This window comes from Lissotriton vulgaris, chromosome 6 (assembly GCF_964263255.1).
Source record: "Lissotriton vulgaris chromosome 6, aLisVul1.2, whole genome shotgun sequence".
Classification (NCBI taxonomy): Eukaryota; Metazoa; Chordata; class Amphibia; order Caudata; family Salamandridae; genus Lissotriton; species Lissotriton vulgaris.
The window spans coordinates 1,352,907,975-1,352,930,083 of NC_141694.1; the positions used below are offsets into that span (position 1 = coordinate 1,352,907,975).

Below are 22,109 nucleotides of genomic sequence, written 5' to 3' on the forward strand. Positions count from 1 at the left end.
GTACATTACCATTTCAGGGGTGCTACAGGGTGTCCTTTGGACACCCTGGCACCCTTGAAATCGCATCCTTATTTGCGAATCGCTATTTGCTAATCGCAAATAAGGAATGACTCCCCATTCATTCCTAAGGGCCTTTAGGCCCATAGGAATGAATGGGAAGTCATTCCTTATTTGCGATTAGCAATTAGCGAATCGCAAATAAGAAAGCTGTAGAAATCGCAAATAATATTGCGATTTGTACATGAATCCCGTTTTGCGAGTCTTTAATAGCGATTCCTTAATAATCGCTATTAAGGACTCGCAAAACATGACAATGATGAATCTGGGGGTTAGTCTGACTTTAAAGTTACGCTTTGGGCTTTTGGCAGTGAATGGCCTTATGATAGAATGAACATTGATATACCTTGAAACTGCGTAGCCATTGCTTTGCAGGAATTTGAGGATGTCCTGGGCTTTCTCTCGGTCCTTGGCTTTTTCTTTGGCCGTTAACGTATCATAGGGTACCAGCAATGGGTGATTGCCTCCTCCAACTGTTAAAAAGATAAAACAGACATCTCATGAAGAATACGGTAACATCGCATGACAGTTGTTGCATGTATAGCGTAACATCCTTGCACATTTATTTCACAATTGCTTAATCAAAAGATATGCTCATCACTTTGCATCATAGAAATCGCCCTTCACATGTATTATTGAGGCATAAATTGTATGTTACACAAAATACAGTGTTATGATAGCTCATCATATTTATAGGTAAAATTATATAATTTCGTTTTGAATGTTCATGATACAGTAAGGTATTTATGGCCTGTTGGCAAAGATGTTTGGTCCTGCAGCCAACAAGAACATGTCAGCAGATTTAAAGGCACTCTTGCAAAAACTGGACCACACACATTTTGCAAAAATTATGGTAAATTAACTAATAGATCACTTATGCTGATATTAGGTAAACTCAGTAAAGAAGAAAAATGGAACAGAATAATTCTGCACTATGTTTCAGCTTGCTTGGCATGCTTGGTAAGTATTTTTATAGATTCTATTTTTAATCACTCAGCTTAAAATGTCCGTATGTTTTCTGGTCTAAAATACCGCTGGCCCAGTGGACCCAGGAATTACAAAAATCTATTCCCTTAATCGGTCAGACTCCCTCACAGGCCAATGAAACATTCAATGAATGGATTCAGACCTCCCTAAACGCCACGCTCCCCCTGAAGAAAACAGTTTTCAAAAGATCCAGAACCTCAGCTCCCTGGTACTCCACTGAACTAAGGGAGAAAAAGCGTTTTTGTAAGAGACTGGAACGTAAATGGCGACTAGGTTACGCGGAAACAGATAAAACTATCTACAGAGACGCCATCAGGTCATACAAAAAAGACATAAAAAGTGCGCAATCCTCATACTACTCCAACCAGATTGCAGAGGCCAGCTCCAGCTCAAAAGAGATATACAAAATAGTAAAAAGCCTCATCACCCTCCCCACACCCCCGTCTATAACGGAGAACCCACAGCTCCGCTGTGAAGACCTGGCTAATTTCTTTTCTCAGAAAATCAACCTTATCTACTCATCCTTCCCTTCTACAGAACAGACTGCTCTGATTAAAGCAGCCCCTTGTCCCCCTCAAATCCACTCACCCAATCACCCTCCGGTGCTGGCGGAATTCCCCCAGTTGCAGGCAGATCACCTCACTTCCCTCATGCATCAAGTGAAGTCAGGCTCCCCTAGAGACCCAGCACCCCCATATGTTCTAGTCTCGGCTATTCAAACCATCCTTCCCACACTGCTTGAAGTACTCAACACCTCGATCGCTACCAGCATAGTACCAGCAGCGTGGAAGCAGGCTATGGTGAGGGCCCTGGTTAAAAAACCAAACCTTGACACCAAGAACCTCAACAATTTCCGCCCGATCTCCTTGCTGCCTTGGGCAGCCAAAATCCTGGAGAAACATATAAACAGCATGGTAACAACTTTTCTCGAACAATACCAACTGCTCGATCCATCCCAGACTGGCTTCCGCCCCAAGCATGGGACCGAGACGGCACTGCTGGCAGTCACAGAGGAGTCCAGGAGAATCTTAGATCGGGGAGGATCAGTGGCAATCATCCTCCTCGATCTGAGCGCCGCATTTGATACCGTTAACCACGGTATCCTCCTGCAGCGTCTCCTGGACACCGGAATATCTGACAGAGCTCTGGAGTGGCTCAAGTCCTACCTGAGTGAAAGATCCTTCCAGGTGTATGAGGGCAATGTCACTTCCTCCAGCAAGCCTCTGGGATGTGGAGTACCGCAGGGATCTTCATTGAACCCGACGTTATTTAACGTCTACATGAGGCCACTGGCTGAGATCGTCCGTCCGTTTGGTATTAAGATCGTTACCTACGCGGACGATACTCAGCTGGTGGTCTCCTTGGCACAGGCGGGCGGTCCGTCGGCAAATGTAGATCTCGCAGGTTGCCTGGAGACGGTCAAAAGCTGGATGACCAAGTCTTGTCTCAAACTTAATGGAGACAAGACAGAGCTCATGCTCCTGGGTCACACTTTACCATCGACCATAGACACTCTCTGGCCCACCAGCTTAGGTCCGGCCCCAGCACCCAAAGACGCCATCAAGAGCCTTGGTGTCTGGCTCGACAGGTCCCTGTCCTTTGACCAACAGGCTACAAAACTTTCTGCCACTTGCTTTGGTATCCTGAGAGTCATCAGGAAGATCTTGCCTCTACTCCCCTTTGAAGCAAGAAAAACCGTACTCCTGGGTCTGATCCAATCGCGGCTGGACTATGGAAATGCATTGTATCTCGGAGCTCCTGACTTCACCTTACGCAAACTACAATTAATTCAGAACTGCGCAGCCAGAACACTTTTACAAATTCCCCGCAGATCCTCAGTAAAACCCGGACTGAGGAAACTGCACTGGCTCCCCGTAAAGGAAAGAGTAGACTTCAAATCACTCTGCATTGCACACCAGACTTTCTGGTCTCGAGGCCCGGCTATCAATCTCCCTCTCATCACACCCTATCTACCCACTAGACAGCTGCGTTCCACCTCTGCAAATCTAGCCATTGTACCGCAAATAAAGAAATCAAGGTCCGGAGGCCGTTCATTCTCCTTCAATGTGGCTAAAAAGTGGAACGCCCTGCCCCAGCATCTCAGATCAAACCCCGACATTCTCTCCTTTCGCAAACAGCTGAAAACGCTCCTGTTCACCACATAACCATGGTACTGAATCTGCCTTCCTCCTAACTCAAACCTCAGCGATATGCTTAGCGCTTGGACGCCTCAGGGCAGCTACCCGCGCTTTAGAAATCCGAATTCATTCATAGTCAAATGGGTGATTTATAAACCAGACTCTTCTTCTGGCACAAAGTGTTTGGCTAGGATTGAGTATCCAATGCATATTACGATTTGTGATGCATAATTTCCCAAAGTAAAGCAAACTTCTGCTATGTGCTGCCTTTCATTACTTTGCGTTGATAGGACTTAGCAAGCATTGTACATAGGCATTCCCATGCAACCTCATTCTAAGTTTTGATGCAAATCCCTATCTACAAACATTCATAGACCGGGATTTGCACCAAAATCTTATGCCTCCAAGCATAATGATAAGAAATGTTTCCATTTTGCCTCGTTTTTATGCTTTGCATGCAAGCTGCATTTTATAGCACAACTACAAAGCAGGAAAGGAATTAAAGGGTAGTTTCTGTACTGGAAGGTTCCCCTCAGCACAAAAAACGATTCCTTACTGCAAACACACATCCTTGAACTTGGAGCGAGGATGTTTTCGTTGGCACATGGCAGACTAAAGAGTACAGGTTCAAGGAAAGAGAAAACAGCACCATATCTCAGTAGATGTAGCACTGCTCTGCTCTCTCCGCTCTAGGGCGGTGCGATCGGTGCCACCGCACCGGGTGCTGGCTTCCAGGCGGTGCCGTGTTTTCATGTTTATTGTTATTTTAAACCACCTGCTGCTGCCGCACTCGTTTCCTCCAGCAATTTCCGCGCAACAAAAATATGTCAGAATAAATCCTGTGATTAATGTTCTTCCTGAAGAGAAATTGGAGTTTTGTTTAATTGGGGTTTTAACCCACTATAAAGTAGTGCAGAGGGTTAGGATGAAAGTTGCAGAAAACAAGCACCGAGCTGATTACAAAAGTGGATAGAATGTAAATAGGTCAGTGAGTTACTCGTTTTAAAAGAGGTTTACATCCTAATATAGGAACTTAATTTATAAATGGCAAGAAACAAAATGATGTCTCTTTTAAAAGCAGTAACCCATAGACCTTTTTACATTTTATGCACTGTGTAATTGTACTGAACTATTAACGTTTATCAAAGAACTGCATGCACCCTGCAAAGTATAGATTTGAGCAAAGATTAGTGTTACAAAAAGGATTAATTTAGGCAGAAATCTATTCTCCTTCTTAAAGAGAACCCCCAACTATGATGTTCCTTTTTGAATTCTGAGTTTGTGCTTCCCCAGACCAAGCACTATTACACTATTCTGCCTACTAGTATGGATGAAATGTGTCTCCTACGGATATACGTTGTTACAACGCATGCTTTTAGCACGCATGCTGTAACAACGCGGTTTTTATAACGCATTCTTTTACAACGCATAATACAAAGGGGTGTTGGATAGTGAATATTTTAATTTACTATTCCAACACCAGTCCCTGTTGACACTAGGTAAGGTGTTGGATAGTAAATTAAAAGTATTCCCTATCCTTGAGCGCCCCCCAGAGTCATGCGTTGTAATAGAATGCGATTTAAACACCGCGTTGTAATAGCACTGAGTGCTAAAAGTTGCGTCGTAAACGACGTTCCCCGTCTTCTACACCTTGTAGTCCTCTGTCTTATGTAACATTTCCTATACACTGAGTTACACACGTATAATTGATTGTCTTTGTGTAATGTGTGTGTGATGCAAAGTGCTCTGACACCCTACACTGGTTTGATTGGCGCTATATATGTATCTGAGAGAGTGTGCTATATATGCACCTGAGAGAAAGTGGTTATAGAGACTTGGGCACTGTTAACCCCTTTTGTGCCCCCGTCGGCCAACGGCCGACGGGAGCACTCCTTCCCCAGTGCTGCGAACGGGCAACGGCTATCGCAGCCAGCCCACATAATAGAACGCCCACACCGCGGCAGAATTGCCGCCGCGGTTAAGGCGTTGAAGGGTGGTGTTGAAGGAATCCGTGGTGGAGGTGGTCATTGGGGGGTGCCAAAAAACATTGCCGCACCGGAAGCCATCAGCTCTAAAGCCGGCCCTGGCTCTCTCCCTTTCGCACAATACAGAAGAGGAACTTCAGTTGATGCACTGTGTTGATTGAATTTTTTGTAACTCCTGGCCTCAATCTGCACAAGACATGCACACAAAGTTGAGAGCTTGGTCTACCACTGAGGAATGCACTTTCTAAGTGCACGTTCACATAATTATATCTTTGGAGTGGTGTGGCTCACTGGTTAAAGGCGGCAGACCCGGAAGCAGAGAACGGCCCGGGACCAGGGTTCAATTCCCGACGCGGCAGGGTCGTGGACCAGGGTCAGTGGGCTCGATGATTCTCGCCTCGGTGCCTACTCTAACCAGGGATCACACTCGGCAACTCTGGGCATTAGCTTACCTCATCTCTACAACGGCCCCCCACATTCGCCGGGGATGCCTGGTTTCACCTTGGAGATACCCAGTAGGGACCATCTCACAGGGATAGCCAGGACAGGTTCCCCAGCGGTCTACAGCGCCACAACGCCTCAGGGCAGCAGTGCGCTTTACAAGACACATACATACATTGGACACTGAGCCAATGCTACTAATAATTTGGTAAATGGTAACCACATTACTCAGATTCCATCTTCCCTGATTTGGGAAAATCTGATGCTAAGGGGCCGGCACAGCAGAGATCCTAATTCCCCAATGCGGAGGACTGAAGTGACAAGTACTTGACCCTCAGCTAGCGCTATGAGACCTACGGGTGATATATGCGCTCAACAAATACCAATACATATATTCATACCAGACCTATACAGAAAGTCTGAGTCAGGAGTCCCGGAAAAAGGGTAGAGTGAAACATGTTCAGAAGACAACAGAAAGTCTGACAGAGTTTTTGGAGACTTGACCAAAGGATGAGCTAAGCAGTAACCCATAAAGAGACAGTGCTGTAAATGAGTCAGTGGGCCTGATCCCGCCCCGTGACACACGAAAAATCTGAACAGCTTATCACTGGTCCCTTAGGAAAGTCATATCAATCAATCAATCATCGTATTTATATAGCGAACTACTTACCCAGAGGGTCTCAGGGCGCTGGGGGGGGGGGGGATCCGCTACTGCTCGAACAACCAGGTCTTGAGTTGCTTCCTGAAGGCGAGGTGGTCCTGGGTCAGGCGGAGGTGGGTGGGGAGGGAGTTCCATGTCTTGGCGGCAAGGTAGGAGAAGGACCGTCCCCCTGTGGTGGCTCTGCGGATGCGGGGGACGGCGGCGAGGGCGTGGCTGGTCGAACGAAGCTGGCGTTTGGGAGCGTAGAAGTTGAGGCGGCTGTTGAGGTATCCTGGGCCTTGGCTGTGTAGGGCTTTGTGTGCGTGGGTGAGGAGACGGAAGGTGATTCTCTTGTTGACCGGGAGCCAATGCAGATCTCTCAGGTTTCCGGAGATGTGGCTGCGACGGGGGATGTTCAGGATGAGTCGTGCTGAGGCGTTCTGGATCCGCTGGAGTCTCTTCTGGAGTTTGGCGGTGGTTCCGGCGTAGAGGGTGTTGCCGTAGTCCAGATGGCTGGTGACGAGGGCCTGGGTGACCGTCTTCCTGGTCTCGGTGGGGACCCACCGGAAGATCTTACGTAGCATGCGCAGGATATTGAAGCACGACGAGGGGACGGCGTTGACTTGTCTGGTCATGGAGAGGGAGGAGTCCAGGATGAAGCCCAGGTTGCGTGCGTGGTCTGTTGGTTTGGGTGCGCTGCCTAGGGCGGGGGGCCACCAGGAGTCGTCCCAGGCGGAGGGTGAGGATCCCAGGATGAGGACTTCTGTCTTGTCCGAGTTCAGTTTCAGGCGGCTGTTCTTCATCCATTCGGCTACCTCTTTCATCCCTTCGTGAAGGTTGGCTCTGGCGGTGGCGGGGTCGTTGGTAAGGGAGAGGATCAGCTGGGTGTCGTCGGCGTAGGAGATGATGTTGAGGTTGTGCTGGCGTGCGATGTCTGCGAGGGGGCTCATGTAGATGTTGAAGAGGGTTGGACTGAGTGAGGAGCCTTGAGGGACGCCGCAGATGACTTCGGTGGCTTCAGATCTGAACGGGGGGAGGCGGACTCTCTGTGTTCTTCCGGCGAGGAAGGAGATGATCCACTCCAGTGCCTTCTCCTGGACTCCGATGTTGCTGAGGCGTTGTGCTAGGGTACGATGGCAAACAGTGTCGAAGGCCGCGGAGAGGTCAAGGAGGATGAGGGCCGCTGTTTCTCCGTTGTCGAGCAGCGCTCGGATGTCATCTGTGACTGCGATCAGGGCGGTCTCGGTGCTGTGGTTGGCCCGGAAGCCAGACTGCGAGGGGTCGAGGGATCCGTTCGTCTCGAGGAAGGCGGCCAGCTGCTTGTTGACGGTCTTCTCGATGACTTTTGCAGGAAACGGGAGCAGCGAGATGGGGCGGTAGTTCTTGAGGTCGGTGGGGTCAGCCAATGGCTTCTTGAGTAGAGCGCTGAGTTCGGCGTGCTTCCAGCTCTCCGGGAAGGTAGCGGTGTCGAAGGAGGTGTTGATGATGTCCCGCAGGTGGGGTGCGATGACAGCGTCGGCCTTGTTGAAGACATGGTGAGGGCAGGGGTCGGTCGGAGATCCGGAGTGGATGGAGTTCATTGTGCGGATGGTGTCTTCGGTGCTGATCAGAGTCCAGGCGCGGAGGGTGGTGGTGGGGGGCAGTGGTTCGGTTGTGGTGCTCGTCGGTTGAGTGCTGAAGCTGTTGTGTATGTCCGCGATCTTGTTGTGGAAGTAGGAGGCGAGGGAGTTGCAGAGGTCTTGCGAAGGGGTGATGTTGATGTTTCCGGCGTTGGGGTTGGAGAGCTCTTTGACGATGTTGAAGAGTTCTTTGCTGTTGTGTGCGTTGTTGTCCAGTCTTTCCTTGAATGCAGTTTTCTTGGTGGCGCGGATGAGTTGGTGGTGTTTCCGGGTGGCGAGCTTAAGGACAGTCATGTTGTCCGGTGTTGGGTCTCTGCGCCAGATTCTCTCGAGGGCTAGGCAGTTCTTCTTGGAGCTCTTGAGTTCGTCGGTGAACCATGGGGCTTTCTTGCTGCCGGGTCTGCTGGGCAGGGTCCTCAGGGGGGCGAGCTCGTCTGTGCAGTCGTTGAGCCACTTTGTGAGGTTGGTGGCCGCCTGGCTGGGGTTCGTTGTGCTGGTGGAAGGGTTCGTGCTCAGGGAGGATGCGAGCTGGTCGGCTGTGACCTTGTTCCAGTTCCTGCGTGCAGCCTGTTGCTGGTGGTGGTGGATCGTGGTCCTTGCGAAGCTGAAGTGGACGCAGCTGTAGTCCGTCCAGTGGAGTCCGGTGGCGTGGCTGAAGGCGATGTCCTTGCTGGATGAGAAGACGGGGTCGAGTGTGTGTCCGGCGTAGTGAGTGGGGGTGGTCACCAGTTGCTTGAGTCCCAGGTTGGCGAGGTTGTCCAGCAGGGTGGTGGTGTTGCGGTCGTTGTTGTTCTCCAGGTGGAAGTTGAGGTCCCCTAGGAGGATGTAGTCAGCGGAGCAGAGGGCGTGCGGGCTGATGAAGTCGGCGATGTCTTCGCTGAATTGTGTGCGTTGTCCAGGGGGTCTGTAGATGAGGGTGCCTCTGAGGGTGGTCTTGGGGTTGATGTGGACTTGGAAGTGCAGGTGCTCGGCGGTAGAGAGGGTGTCATCGGTGTTGGTCTTGATGCGGATGGTGTTCCTGTGGACGATGGCGATGCCTCCTCCGGTGTGGTTGATGCGGTCCCTACGAATGATCTTGTAGCCATCTGGGATGGCGATGGCGATGTCAGGCGCGGAGGAGGCGTTCATCCAGGTTTCCATGAAGAAGGCAACGTCTGGGGCTGTGGTGTCGAGCAGGTTCCAGATCTCGATGGCGTGCCTGTGGACGGAGCGGGTGTTGAGCAGGATGCATCTCAGGTGGCTGCTGTTGTTGCTCGTCGAGGTCTTGGGCACTGCTGGAGTGGTGCAGGTCCGGATGCAGGTGAACTTGCAGGCGTTGCAGCAGAAGGGTCCGTGGGTGCGTCTCGGGGTGGCTCGCAGTGCTTAATTTGTAAAATATGAAGTGCAGGTGCTTTAATGTTTGTCGGAGGCCACGCCCACGTTTTTTCTGGCTCCACCCACTCCCTACACTGGCTCCACCCGCTTATTCTATTACTTCCACGTTCCACCCACATCTTCAACTGGCACTGCAAAAAGTCAGGTGGCATCTGTGTAAAAACTGAGCCCTGTTAGCTGATTTTCTTTTTTTGGACTAAAGCCCTTGAGAGGACCTCACTGGCCTCATAGGCATGGCAGAGCAAGCTTGAGTCTGAAAGCCTTGTCTGACAACCTCGAAGTTGGATTTAGTGGGGTCAGGCATTTTTATGCCCCTTCCTGCCCCTCCCCCGTGGCTACAGCGACCCTGTGTACACACATAGTGGCCGCAATAAAGACACCCATCAGACTGGACATAAAGCAGGCGGAAAAGCGATAAGCCGGTGAGGTGTGACTCCCAGCCGTAGGCCTGCTGCCTTGCAGAGTCGCCGACGTCAGAAAGCTGCTTACAGTGCTGCAAAACTCAAGACTAATAAGTAGGTGCCTGCCACCGACCAGAGTGTGTGTACTGTGTGTGTTAATAATTACATAAATTATTTCTTTCCAATGTTGGGAAACAAACTATTTACATCGGATTCCCTTTCTTTTAGGCCTCATTACTAACGTGCTAGGAACTATAGTTTCTTCCGACTACCAGAAGCACAAACTTTTTTTTTGTAGGGACTCTGTCAGACATTTTTTGTTGATTCACCTCACTCATGCACTTTAGCCATTAACCCTTCGAAGTAATCTGCTTGGTTCTTAAAGGCACCTCGCAGATAACATAACTTTCGGCATGCCTTCCACTGCATGAAGTAGTATGACTGTTCTCCTCAGTTTTTAGCTGCCTCCCGTTAGCGCACTTAGTCCAGTAACTTCTTAGACTTTCTTGTTGCTCAAAGGAGTGTAATTTCGAATATGTATATGTTTCACTTGTCTTTATTGCTTGTTTTTGCTCACAAAAGAGTGTCAATTAAAGCACGATTGCGCCATGCTGGCTCTGCGCAGTGCACTAAGAAGAGCCGCGTAAGCACAGGTAAGAGTGACTTCCAATAAACCGTTACACCGGGCATTAATTATGCGCACATGAGTGTCACTCCCCTAACCCTTGAAATGTCACTTTTCAGTTATGAAAATGCCACAAAGCATTCTGAAACCTTGGCAGCTAGGTCTGTCCCCCGGTTCAGTAAGGTAAAGCCACTGTTTTCCAGTTCTGTAAAGGGGAGCACAACGGATGTATCAGCACTTCTCTCCAGTTGCACCCAGATTGTTATATTACAAGAAGGCGACTGGAAGCAAGAAACCATCTACGGGGCAGCGTGGGGCATGGCACCTGCGGCTTAAATAACCAGAGAGTGTTGCCGGTGTGTTAATACTATTGGAGGAGGGCTTTAATGTGGACGCTTGGTCAGTCATTGGGCACGGCATGTGTGCTGTGCAGCATCGAGGAGTCCAGCACTCGGCACCGCCGCCCATCTACAGATCCACTCCGGCACTCCCTCTGTAAGAGCCAATGCACCCGAGGCCTGCTGATTGTTATCTTGAGTTGAAAGATAGAAAACGGTCTAATCAAAATGAGCCCCCCATGGATGACATCTGGCTCCTCTTTTTATTTTACGCTAGCCTCGCTTTGGCCTTTTAACTTTACTTAAACCTTACCTGTAACTGGCTGACCAATAATGAGGCGCCGGCAGGGCAGGCCTCGCCCTGCCATATCCAGATACATGAAACTGTACCACTTCAGCTGGCGGGCTGACGGCTTCTGCTCCTACTAATAGGCCAGGCACACATCCATCATAATCCTAATAATCATCATATCTATCTTGTGGAGCCATCAGAAGTGAGCTGCCTCCCACCCTGCCGGTGATCTTACAACCGGACCAAGCTAAACTAAGCCAACTAACATTCCAGTAATATGCCGTCACCATGCCAAAACCAAATCGGGTTAGTTAGTTTACAATTACTGCTTAACTTTTAATCTTACCGTTACTCCTGGTGGGCCAGCCGGCAGGGACACACACTGGCTGCACTACCTTTTCTTTAATTAGTATGATTAGGTCGCCTGGGGCGGGGCTGCTTCGTGCTACCAAACCGTCATCAGCCCTGTACTACTGGCTGGCTGCTGATCAGTGCCTGCACAGGATGCCCAGATCAGCCCTTAACGTCGTTGTCTGTCGCGTCGGCCGGACTGACTTGTGGGGAGCTGCAGTGGTCATGCTGGGGCGAGGCAATCAACTGTGAAAAAAATCCACGCTTGCTGCACGCACAGCCCCTACCCCATCGGAGCCTCCAGCGCGGCCCGCCCAAATAAATCAGTGTATGTGTGTGGTCTGAGGCCCGCCCACCGCCAAGTGGCAACAGTTAACACTACAGTGACTGAATTAAGAAGGAACGCGGCCCGTGGCCGCCATGTCTACATATTATTTAATTTCTGAATATTCACTTGGGCTGCAGCGGGTTAAGAAGCCTCACAGCAGCAACATTAAACGCCATGACTCACACTCGGTACACATGAAAAACACGCTGCGGGCCTGCGGCGGCTGCACTTAATACATAGTAAAAGTATATTTTAAAAAACATCAATGTGTGACTGTGCAGCAGATACGTAGACCCGGCCCTGATAATTAAGTGCCGGTGCTAAGCACCGGAAAGCACCGGCAAAAAATTAAGCACTGGTGGCTCTGTAGCAGTCCGGGACTCGGCCAGCGTTGAGTGCGTTGAGGGTGGCGGCGTCGTACGTCCGGCGGGTGGGCAGGGGTCTGCGGGGGCCAGGGATTCCGGCACTGGGCGCGATCCAGGCGCGGATGGGCGCAGACGGGCTTACCTTTGGCGCGCCTTCGTCGCACAATCGGCGCTCCCGCTGCGCGTTCGCACGGTCGCCATAGATGGCGAAGTGCGAGGGAGTGCGGAGCAGCTGGGAGGCGGGAGCGGGGAGGGCACAGAAAGAAAGGGGGCGTGGTTAGCGGCGGAGGCGGGAAGCGGGGAGCGAGAACAGGGGGACACGCGATAGATAAATACAACAAAAGCAAAAGACAATCTCACTAACAGCAAAGGGGCACACAGCAAGGAAAAACGGGGCACAGGACCCTAAAATCACAGCGAACACAGCACTAGACCGCAGGAGACCACGCCGCTCGGTGGCAGGGGGCGTGGTCAGACGGCGGCGGCAGGGTCAGCAAGGCAGGCGGGTGGCGGGAGGCACACGCAGCAGCTGGTGGCCGTGCGGCGCAGGGGTGTCCTAAGCTAGGTCATAGACTGATCAAGTGAAAACACTCCAGGCAGAACTGAAGGATTAAGTCCAAATCGCAATGCCAAGCACAGACACAATTTGCAGAAGACTAAGTGCTTATGGCAGACCAGTGGTGTTTGTAATATTTAACAGTAGTAGACCATCAAGAAGCCAGAACAGCCAATAGTATAACTCTGGACAAGTCCTATCACTGTAGCCTACAAATATTGCTTTTAGGAGTGTTGAACCTGACATCCTTGGCATGGTTTCCCCCCAGTGTTTTCCTTCCATGCTCCTGTTTTTGCTGACTCTGTTTTTGTTGGCATTGTGATCATGTTATTATTGTCCTTGTGCTCTCTCTTTTAAATATGGCAACATTGACTTAAACACAATTGTCATATTTAGTTTAGTTGTAAGTCCCTGGCAAAGTAGTACTATATGTACCCAATGCCCGTAAATGTAATGCTACTAGATGTCCTGCAGCACTTATTATGCCACCCAGTTAAGTAGCCCTTTAAACATGTCCTAGCCCTGCCATCGCATCCTGTGTGGGCAGTTGTAAACTACCATTTTGACCTGGCAAGATAAACCTCTTGCCAAGCGTAAATCTCCCTTTTTGATACATATAATTCACCTGTTGGGCAGGCCCAAACAGCCCAGAGTGGGAAGGGCAGTGTATATAAAATGTTAGACATGTACTTTTAAGTTTTACATGTTGTGGTAGTGAAAAACTCCTAAATTTGATGTTCTTTACTGTGATGCCTATCTCTCCCATAGGATAATATTGGATTCCCTTATTAAATTTAATAAGTGGTAACTTTCAACTGGGAGCAGAAATGAATGTAAGTTTGAGTCGACGGAATTGTAATTTAAAACCCTCTTTAATGGGAAAGTCGAATTTTAAGTTAGTGTAGCTACCAGTTGGTCTTTGTGTAGTGCTCCCAAAGGAGGAATAGTTATTGGCAGAATGGGCCTTCTCTGCCTTGATAGGGTAGTTGTCATATACCATACTTGAACATTGCAAAGCCCCTGCCCATCACACTCTTAAAGGGTTTAACGCTAGTCTGTTGTGACCCCTGACTAGCTGGGGCCAAGGCAGGAAATTTAGAGCACCTCTGCGGGTGGAAGCCTCTCGAAACTTATCTTACTTCAAAGTGGGCACCAGGTATAAATATTGGACTCTCTTCAGATTAATTATGGACCTATAGACCCTGCCAGGTAGAAGGACTGCCCAGCTGTAAAGGCCTGCTGACCTGCTTGCTGACTAAGGACTACTTTGCCGCCAAGGCCTGCTATTGCTGCACCAGAACTCTTCTGTTACTGTGAGCTTCCCTGCTGAAGCTAGGCTACCTGTGTGGACCCAAAACTCCAGTAAATCTCCAAAGGTCAGTTGGCCGACACCCTGGTCATAGCCAGAGGAACATAAGAGGCTTCTCTGACGTTACCGCATCCCCATGCATTTTGATACAGGGCAATGCAGCCACCATCGACTCCAGCCCAGCATTATGCTTCTCACCTTTGATGCCAACTCATCTCATAGCAAGTTCTTGCAAGCTCTGATGGCTTCTTTGACGCTAACACAGCCCAACGGCGACGCCCGCCCAACGTGACACATCCCACCGCCTGCGCCAACGCATCACAGTGCAAGTCTCAGCAAGCACCGCAGGCTTCCTTGAAAAGGTAAGACCTCACATCGCAGCGCTACACCAACAGTCATCGACTCTGCAGCTTTGCAATGCACCTCGAAGACAAACGTTGCACCACAGCTCCTTGTCGATGGCTCCTCAACGCCGTCCTAGCATCTTGATGCAAGGACTTCACATCTCAACGCCCAGGCCCACATGGTACTCACTCATCTGTATCTGGCCTGCTCTCGATCATGGTCAGCCTGAAGTTGTGACTAAGACACAATCTACTGCGACCAGAAAACAGTTGTTAAAGCTTTCTGCTTCTTAGCACTTGATTTTCACTAACATCTTTAAAATTGCATATCTCCAGTTCTATTGATTGGATTTTTGTTGATTTGGTCTCAAATAATTTATTACATTTTACTCCATTTTACACCATACTGAATTGTTGTGGAATGTTTCTTGTGTTGTGTTCATACTTTATTACTGTTTGAATTATTAAGTTACGGATGACCGCTTTTTCGCCAAGTTACAGGGTTCAATCTTAATTACAGGTTAATTTGGGGGTTACTTGTGTGTCACCCTGAAAATAGCTGTGGCTGCTGGTTGAGTAGGGGTTTACCCCCCTCACCAGTAAAACAATTTACTACAAGGAGACTTCTGGGGAAAATGATACATGGAAGTGAGGGTAGATTGAGAACATTAATTACCTGGCCACAGACAATGGCATGGAAAAGGAACCATCCCATATATTTCAAACAAGAAACAATCCGAATGGGATAAGATGGTAAAGCCTTTTGTTTGGTTATGGTTCACTGTCAGTTGCTACTATCTGCAGGGGCATAATGCATGCAGCAGAAGCCCTTGCGGTGCATGTAGGCCCATAGCTTTTCAAAATCACCCGAACCCATCCAGGGGCCCATATTCAGCTGAAGGCCAACTGTTCGAAACTGGGTCTCTACTTGGCAGAAGGATGCACCCTGTCCAAGCAGGAACCACAATCCTAGTCAGGATAAGTCAGATACACACAATAAATTAACCTGGGCAATGTGTAAAGTATTTGGGCAACACTTAAAACAGTAAAACAGTGAAAAAACCACATACCTGGAAAGACTGGATAGAAAATTAGAGCTTGAACAAAACAAGACCAAAATGGCAAAATTCCAATAAGTAGAAACGGAATTATGAATTTTTAAAGAATATCTTGAAATATAGTGCTTGTAGCTTTACTGCTAGAGCGGTCGAACAAGAAGCTGGGGGAACCTGGTTCGAGTCTCAGCAATGACGCTCAACATCCTGTGATTCTGGGCAAATCACTTCATCTCCCTGTGCCTAACAAAAATGAATGTGTCCTTCTTTAACGAAACTGGTGCTTTGTAAGGCGCTCTGATACCCAATGTCTCACAGGTTTAGTTTGCGCTATATAAAACTCTAAAAATTAAATAAAAAAAGAGTCAACCGGGGATATCTGGTCATGCTTGACCGGGCTCAATCCAAAAGTTCAGGCAGGAGTGCGGGTCAGATACAGGGACCAGCCTTGCCGCACTGCGAACTGGACCTTACGAGGAGGATGTGTCAACGTTGAGGATCTGATGCGTGGGGCTGAGTAGGCAATGTGTTGTCGTACCGACTGGATGTAATTGATGCGTCAGTTCTGAACCACACAAGCAGAGATGTGGCAACTTCCTTGCAAGGTAGGCAATGTGTCATCATGGAGCCACGCAGCCAGCGGTGCGATGTACTTGGCAGGCGATCCAGCGGAGTTGGAGGAAATGTGTCGGTGCTGACCGGCGCAACAACATTGTGGATTTTGCTGCCAAACTTCAGAAACCCCACTTACAAGGGCACAGGACTGGATTGCACCATTTGGCATTGGAAACTCACAGTTAGCAGAGTCCTTAAAGTTGCAGGACAGTTCAGGGAAGTCTTTGATATCCCTGAGACTTCAAAATAGAAAGCTAGCCGGCAAGCCCTTGGAGTCATTTAAGTTCTTGAGGATGAAAGATGCAGGTCAGTCCTTCTCACTCCCAGGCAAGGAGAGCAGTAAGAAATAGGGCAGGCACAGCAAAGCAGGAGTCCAGTAAAGTCCAGCAGAGTCCAGGAGAGTGACCGTCCTTCCTGCAGCGAAGCAGTACTTCTTCCTGGCAGAATGTTCTCAGGTCCAGAAGTGTACTGAGTTGGTGGTGTCAGGGGTCCAGTACTTATACCCAGTTGTGCTTTTGAAGTGGGGAAGTCTACAAAGAGAGTCCTTTGATGTGCACAAGGTCCCTGACCTTCCTTCCCTTGCTCCAGACTCACTACAGGGGAGTATGCAGCTGTTTGTAAGGCACAGTGCATTCAGGTGCAAGTCAGCTCCTCTCTCTCATCCTGCCCAGGATGACCCATGAGGATGTTAATGGCCCATCAGGATGTGAGTGGATCATCAGGCCTTTGTGTATGGCAGTCTAGAGGGAATGCACACAGCCCAGTTGTCACTCACCCGAGAAGTGTATTCCAAGACATGCAAAATGCACAGAATGTTTAAAGTAAGAAAATACCAACTTTCCAAAAAGTGGCCTTTTCAGACTTACAACTTAAAATCCGACTTTACCAAATGTTTTGATTTTAAATTGGAATTTACACTTATAAAATGTAGTGAGAAAATCCTGTAATCCTATTGTTAACCTATGAGAGAGATAGGCCTTGCAGTAGTGAAAACAATGTTAACCTATGAGAGAGATAAGACTTGCAGTAAACAGATGTAATTGTTTTCCACTCCTATGACATGTAAAACCGAAAAGTAAATGTCCTACTTTTTAAATACACTGTACCTGGCCCTTGAAGCTGTCTCGGGACTACCTTAGGCGTGACATATATGTATCAAAAAGCAAGATTTGGGCCTGGCAAGAGGTTTAAGACTGCACACACATCCTCTGCAATGGCAGGCCTGAGACATATTTTAAGGGCAATTGAAGTGAGTGGGACAATATGTGCTGTAGGCCCACTAGTAGCATTTCATTTACTGGCCCTAGGCACATGTAATGCACTTTACTAGGGTCTTATCAGTAAATTAAATAATCCAATTGCGGATAAGCCAGTTACAATGTTGTTTTAGGGAAAGAGCACATGCACTTTAGTACTGGTCAGCAGTGGTAAAGTGTCCAGAATCCTAAAGCTAGCCAAACTGAAGGCAGCAAAACAGGAGGACAGAGGGAAAAAAGTCAAGGGAAACCATACCAAGGATGCAGGGGTGACACCAGCGAATATCTGTGAGAGATGGGATACTCAGACGGGGAGTGTGTGTGTTGTGGGGGGGGGGGGGCGTCACGCTTCTGAGCATAATGATCAATGCTCCCGTCATATTTAGTTACTTCTCTTCAAAAATAGCCCCTCCGCGTGTTCGTGTAATGGAAAAGGCATGACACTGTTATGTGCAAAAATAGTTTCCACCAACGTTTATAATAAGCTAAATAACGTTGCATGCATGTACGTAGATCTGCATCCATTGTATTTCTAAATGTAATGCATGTGTATGACCACTAGATGACACCAAAGACAAAGCTATAAAGAATGGCACACTAAGGGTACTGTGTCCGCAATTTTATTCTCTCTTTTACATCGCTGCTAGTGATATTTTGCTCCTGTGCTGGGATTTTCAAAAGTACATTATGTATGACGAGCTGGGCTCGTCATCAGCCTGGTAGGAGGCTACTTCATGACAAGCCCAGCTCGTCATGAGCCTGGAAGGGTATTTAACGTCTAAAGAATAGCCATTAGGTGCAACTTGGCGCCCTATTGCTAAATTAGAATGTCCAAATGTTCAAAGAATACATAAAGGAAACATATGGGCGATCAAGGTGCATGCAAACTTAAATTCCAAAAATGAAAAGTCAATTTAGATTGTGCAGAGTGATCATTGTAGAATTCATTAAAACGGAACTTTGACTTTCAAATGCAAGGTAGCAAGCAGTAAAGTCACACTGCATATATTTAATTACTGTGAATATCATTCAGATTTTAAACAAAAGAGAATACCATGGTGATTTAATTTGAAGGTGTTTATTTAAAATCCAAGTAGTGAATTAGAAGCCTTTTTAGGCATGCTGCGACAACTATCGAAGCACGATTCATCTAAAATAGCAGTTTTGATGAATATCCTTTTGAGGATGCTCTTTAGTAACTTCAGAAATTCGAGTGTTATTCAATAGTTTTGACACACAATCCTCTCTCACGGTATTTCACTGTAACACTGTTTTACTTAATATATTGAACATAGGCAGCGTTTGCGACAAATCTGTGTGTATCATTTTTGACTGTTTTATGTTAAGAAATGTCGCCATTGCATTTTGCTCCGAATTTGTTTTACATGCAGACTTTTACTGGGGAGAGAACAAACTGGTTTTGTTCTATTTTTGCTGTAAAGGACAGAGCAGAATAGTTTTCTGCTGCTTTCAAGGGTGAAAAATTGTGCTTGGTTTTGCGTAAAGCCATTGGGCCTCATTTATGAAAAGTGATGCATCGCTGCGTGAAAACAGCGATGCGTCACTTTTCATTACGCCCTCCTTGCGACATGCTGGATGCGTCATATTTACAATATGACGCATCATGTCGCAAGGAGTTACAGATACTGCAGTATTTCTGACGTATCTGTAGGTGCAAAAATGACGCATTGCTGGAGTGTGTCACAAAAGTGACGCAACTTCATCAATGGGCCATTTAACATGGGCAAGTCCCATTTCAATGTGCCTGCGTCAGTCTTATGCCTGCTGTGAGGCAGGTGCAAGATAATGACGCATTTGCGTCCTAGAAGTGACGCAGTGAAATCTCATAGATTTCACTGCGTCATTTCTACGAAGCTTACTTGCGTCAAAACGCCCACCCAGCATACATTATACCTGGCGCAGGTATAATGTGGTGCAGGGGTTTACAAAGTGAAGCATCTACCTAGATGCGTCACTTTGTAAATATGACGCAACCTGGCGCATTTTGTACCCTGCTGGTGCGTCACAAAAAGTGACGCACCAATGAGGCAAAAGTGACGCTAGGGCTCATAAATAAGCCCCATTATATCTATACAAGAAGTACGCATAATGCAAGAGCACTTCGTGCAATGTTGGATGTGGAAAAAAGTTACTCCGGAAGCTTATACCAGAGTCATGATACGAAGTACTACAAGGAGCAAAGTAAATGTGCTTATGTATGTTATGTTTTATAGATTTGTAGTGTGCACTTTTACGTGGAAGGGTATCCTGGACCTGAAGAGTGAGTCTTGCCGCACTTCGGCCCGATTCACTGAATGAACTTAAGACTCAATCCTAAACTTACTACTATTTTGGTATTCACAGAATGCACTTACTACTTGTGGCATTCACAGAATGAACTTACTACTTTTGGTATTGACAGAAGTCAGGATTTTGTCTTAAGTTTGTCTTAAGACAAACTTGAGACAGACTTAAGACAGACTTAAGACAAAATCCTAACTTCTGTGAATACCGAAAGTAGTAAATTCATTCTTTGAATGCCAAAAGTAGTAAATGCATTCTGTGAATACCAAAATAGTGGTAAGTTTAGGATTGAGTCTTAAGTTCAATCTGTGAATTCGGCCCATAGGGACTTGCAGGACTACTTGAAAAGCCAGGTCTTTAGCTTCTTTCAGAATTCAAGAAGTGAGGAGGAGGCTCTTATGTGTAGCTGGAGGTCATTCCACGCTTTAGGAGCACCACCCAACGTGTAGCTCGGAAGCAACATTTTGCTTGCCGCATCCCAAAAATATATCACCCCAGTGGTTCTATGTTGCAGTATTATATTTCTAGTTCTACACTACAGCGGAGAATCTCCATACTCCGTTCCTCCAGTGGCGACTATCTCAAGGGTGTGTTATAATGACAGAAAGTGAACATTTTCAGAATCCTGGGACTGAAGACAGTGTGGCTCCAACCTCTGTAGTGGTGAATTGTGGCCTCCCAAAGGGAACCAAAAGATTCCTGCTAAAGTTTTGTTGGAGACCGCAGGAGTTTATCGGAGACAATAAGATTATGCCACACTTTTCCATGTTTCTTTGCAAATCTCATTAAGAATATGAGAAAATACAGCCAAGAGGGCACCGCTGATAGAGACTGATTATGCACAACCTTCACAGTGTATGAATCAAATTTCCTAATGTTAGCATTGGGGGTCTCTAGTTGTCAGTGGTTAGCATCCTGTCCAATTAGGGACACTTCCTTCTAGTCAGCATAAGGGAGTTACACGCTCTCGATAACCCACGTTCATCCCTTTGGTAGCCTGGAACTCGTAGGCTGGCTTATCCCAAAGGCAATGTGTAAAGTATTTGTGCCCAAACACACAGTAAAACAGTAAAAACACCACACATAGACACCACACCAGTTTATAAAAATAGAGTATCTTTATCTGAACTGAACAAGACCAAAACAACAAAAATACATCATACATATCAAAATATCACTTTTAAAAGGTTTGAAGCAATTCTGTTCATAGAAATCTATGGATGTATGATTTTACACAATGTACCTTCAGAAGCGTGAAAATTCACAAGGCCAAACAGCCGCAGAGAAACTAAGCATCGAAAAACAGTGATGCGTCGTTTCTTGAGTCCTCTGAAGGTGATGTGTCAGTTCTGCTGCATAGAGGAGAAGTGCTGTGACAAATCTGGACTGTAAGGAGAAGGGATGCGTTGATTCCTTAACGATTCTGGTCTACAGGTGATGAATCTGAAAACTTGCAACACAGGTGCGAAGCTTGGAAATCTGAAGGTCAATGCAGCAGCAGCAAATTAGGTGATGCATCGATTTCTTCACCCGGGGTCCCATGAGGCGTCTATTCTTTCAGCTACACAGCAGGGCCCGTATCGGAGTCTGTTCTGTGTTCTCGGACTCCGGAGGTCACTGAACTGGACTTGGTGTGCGGCACATTTTTCAGCCATTGACAGGTGCTGCGTCAATTCTTCACCCGCACGGCAACAATGCATTGAAATTCTTATTGCGCAGCGTTGCTGCGCTAGAAAAACAGGGGTTGGAAGGAATTGAGTTGGAATGGAGTTTAAGGATACTGCAGGTGAATACACAAACAGGCAGAGACACACATGATGGTTAAACAAGATGATGTCCACTTTCTAGAAGTGGCATTTTCAAACACACAATTCAAAAGGTGGGTTATTAAATTCTGAGTTCAGAGAGCCTAAACTCCAAATTTCTAGCTGTTTCCAATTGAAAGTTACGCATGTAAAATGTTACTAGGTAGCTCTAATGAGTATGAGAGAACTAGTCCTTGCAATTGTGAAAAACGATATACAAAGTATTTCAGTATCAGGACATATAAAAAACACCAGTACATGTCCTACCTTTAACATACACTGCACCCTACCCATGTGGGTACCTGGGGCCTACCGTAGGGGTGACTTACATGTAAGAAAAGGGAAGGTTAGGGCCAGGCAAGTGGGTGCATCTGGGACCTTGACAACAGCGCTAGCACAAGTTGTGCAACCTGCAGAAGAGCAGGTACTGTGCGGTCAGCTGCCCCGTAGAAGCCCGAATTGGGACTTCCTAAGGTACTACCGACCTTTTTTAGGTACTAGCAAGCTTTTTCTCAGAGTATTCACTCTGATACCATTTTGAATGGGACAACACCCAATTCACAAGTTGCTTTTTTAGGTCCTGAAGAAAGCCAAACGACCCATCAGGGGCATCTTAAGGGCTGAAACATGTCGACCATCGATCTGGACAATAACAGTGCAGCGGAATCATAACAAGTCCATCCCTGCACAAACTTCACTTTTTAAACAGTCTTCCCATACACCAGACGGAACAACATTTTATTTTTAGGTAGTATGAGAATCACTTTTTAAACATCGCACCTCACTTGAGCATCTTTCACTTACAATTGATTTCTGATCACTACTGTGAAAACCAATGGTTCCCTCTAGGTGGAGGTAGCATAAAAAGAGACCCAATGATGATGCTGTCACGTACCTAACAGAGGCGGAGAATCAAGATAAACC

General features: G+C 47.3%; 1 protein-coding gene across 1 annotated transcript in view; it reads right to left on the minus strand.

Moving 5' to 3' along the window:
- Positions 1 to 22,109, minus strand: part of RYR2 (ryanodine receptor 2) — a 3,481,211-nt gene that overhangs the window by 1,346,730 nt on the left and 2,112,372 nt on the right. The window contains exon 59 of the mRNA XM_086925791.1: positions 404 to 530. Within this exon, the coding sequence (XP_086781917.1) occupies positions 404 to 530 (127 nt within the window). The remainder of the gene's footprint in view (positions 1 to 403; positions 531 to 22,109) is intronic.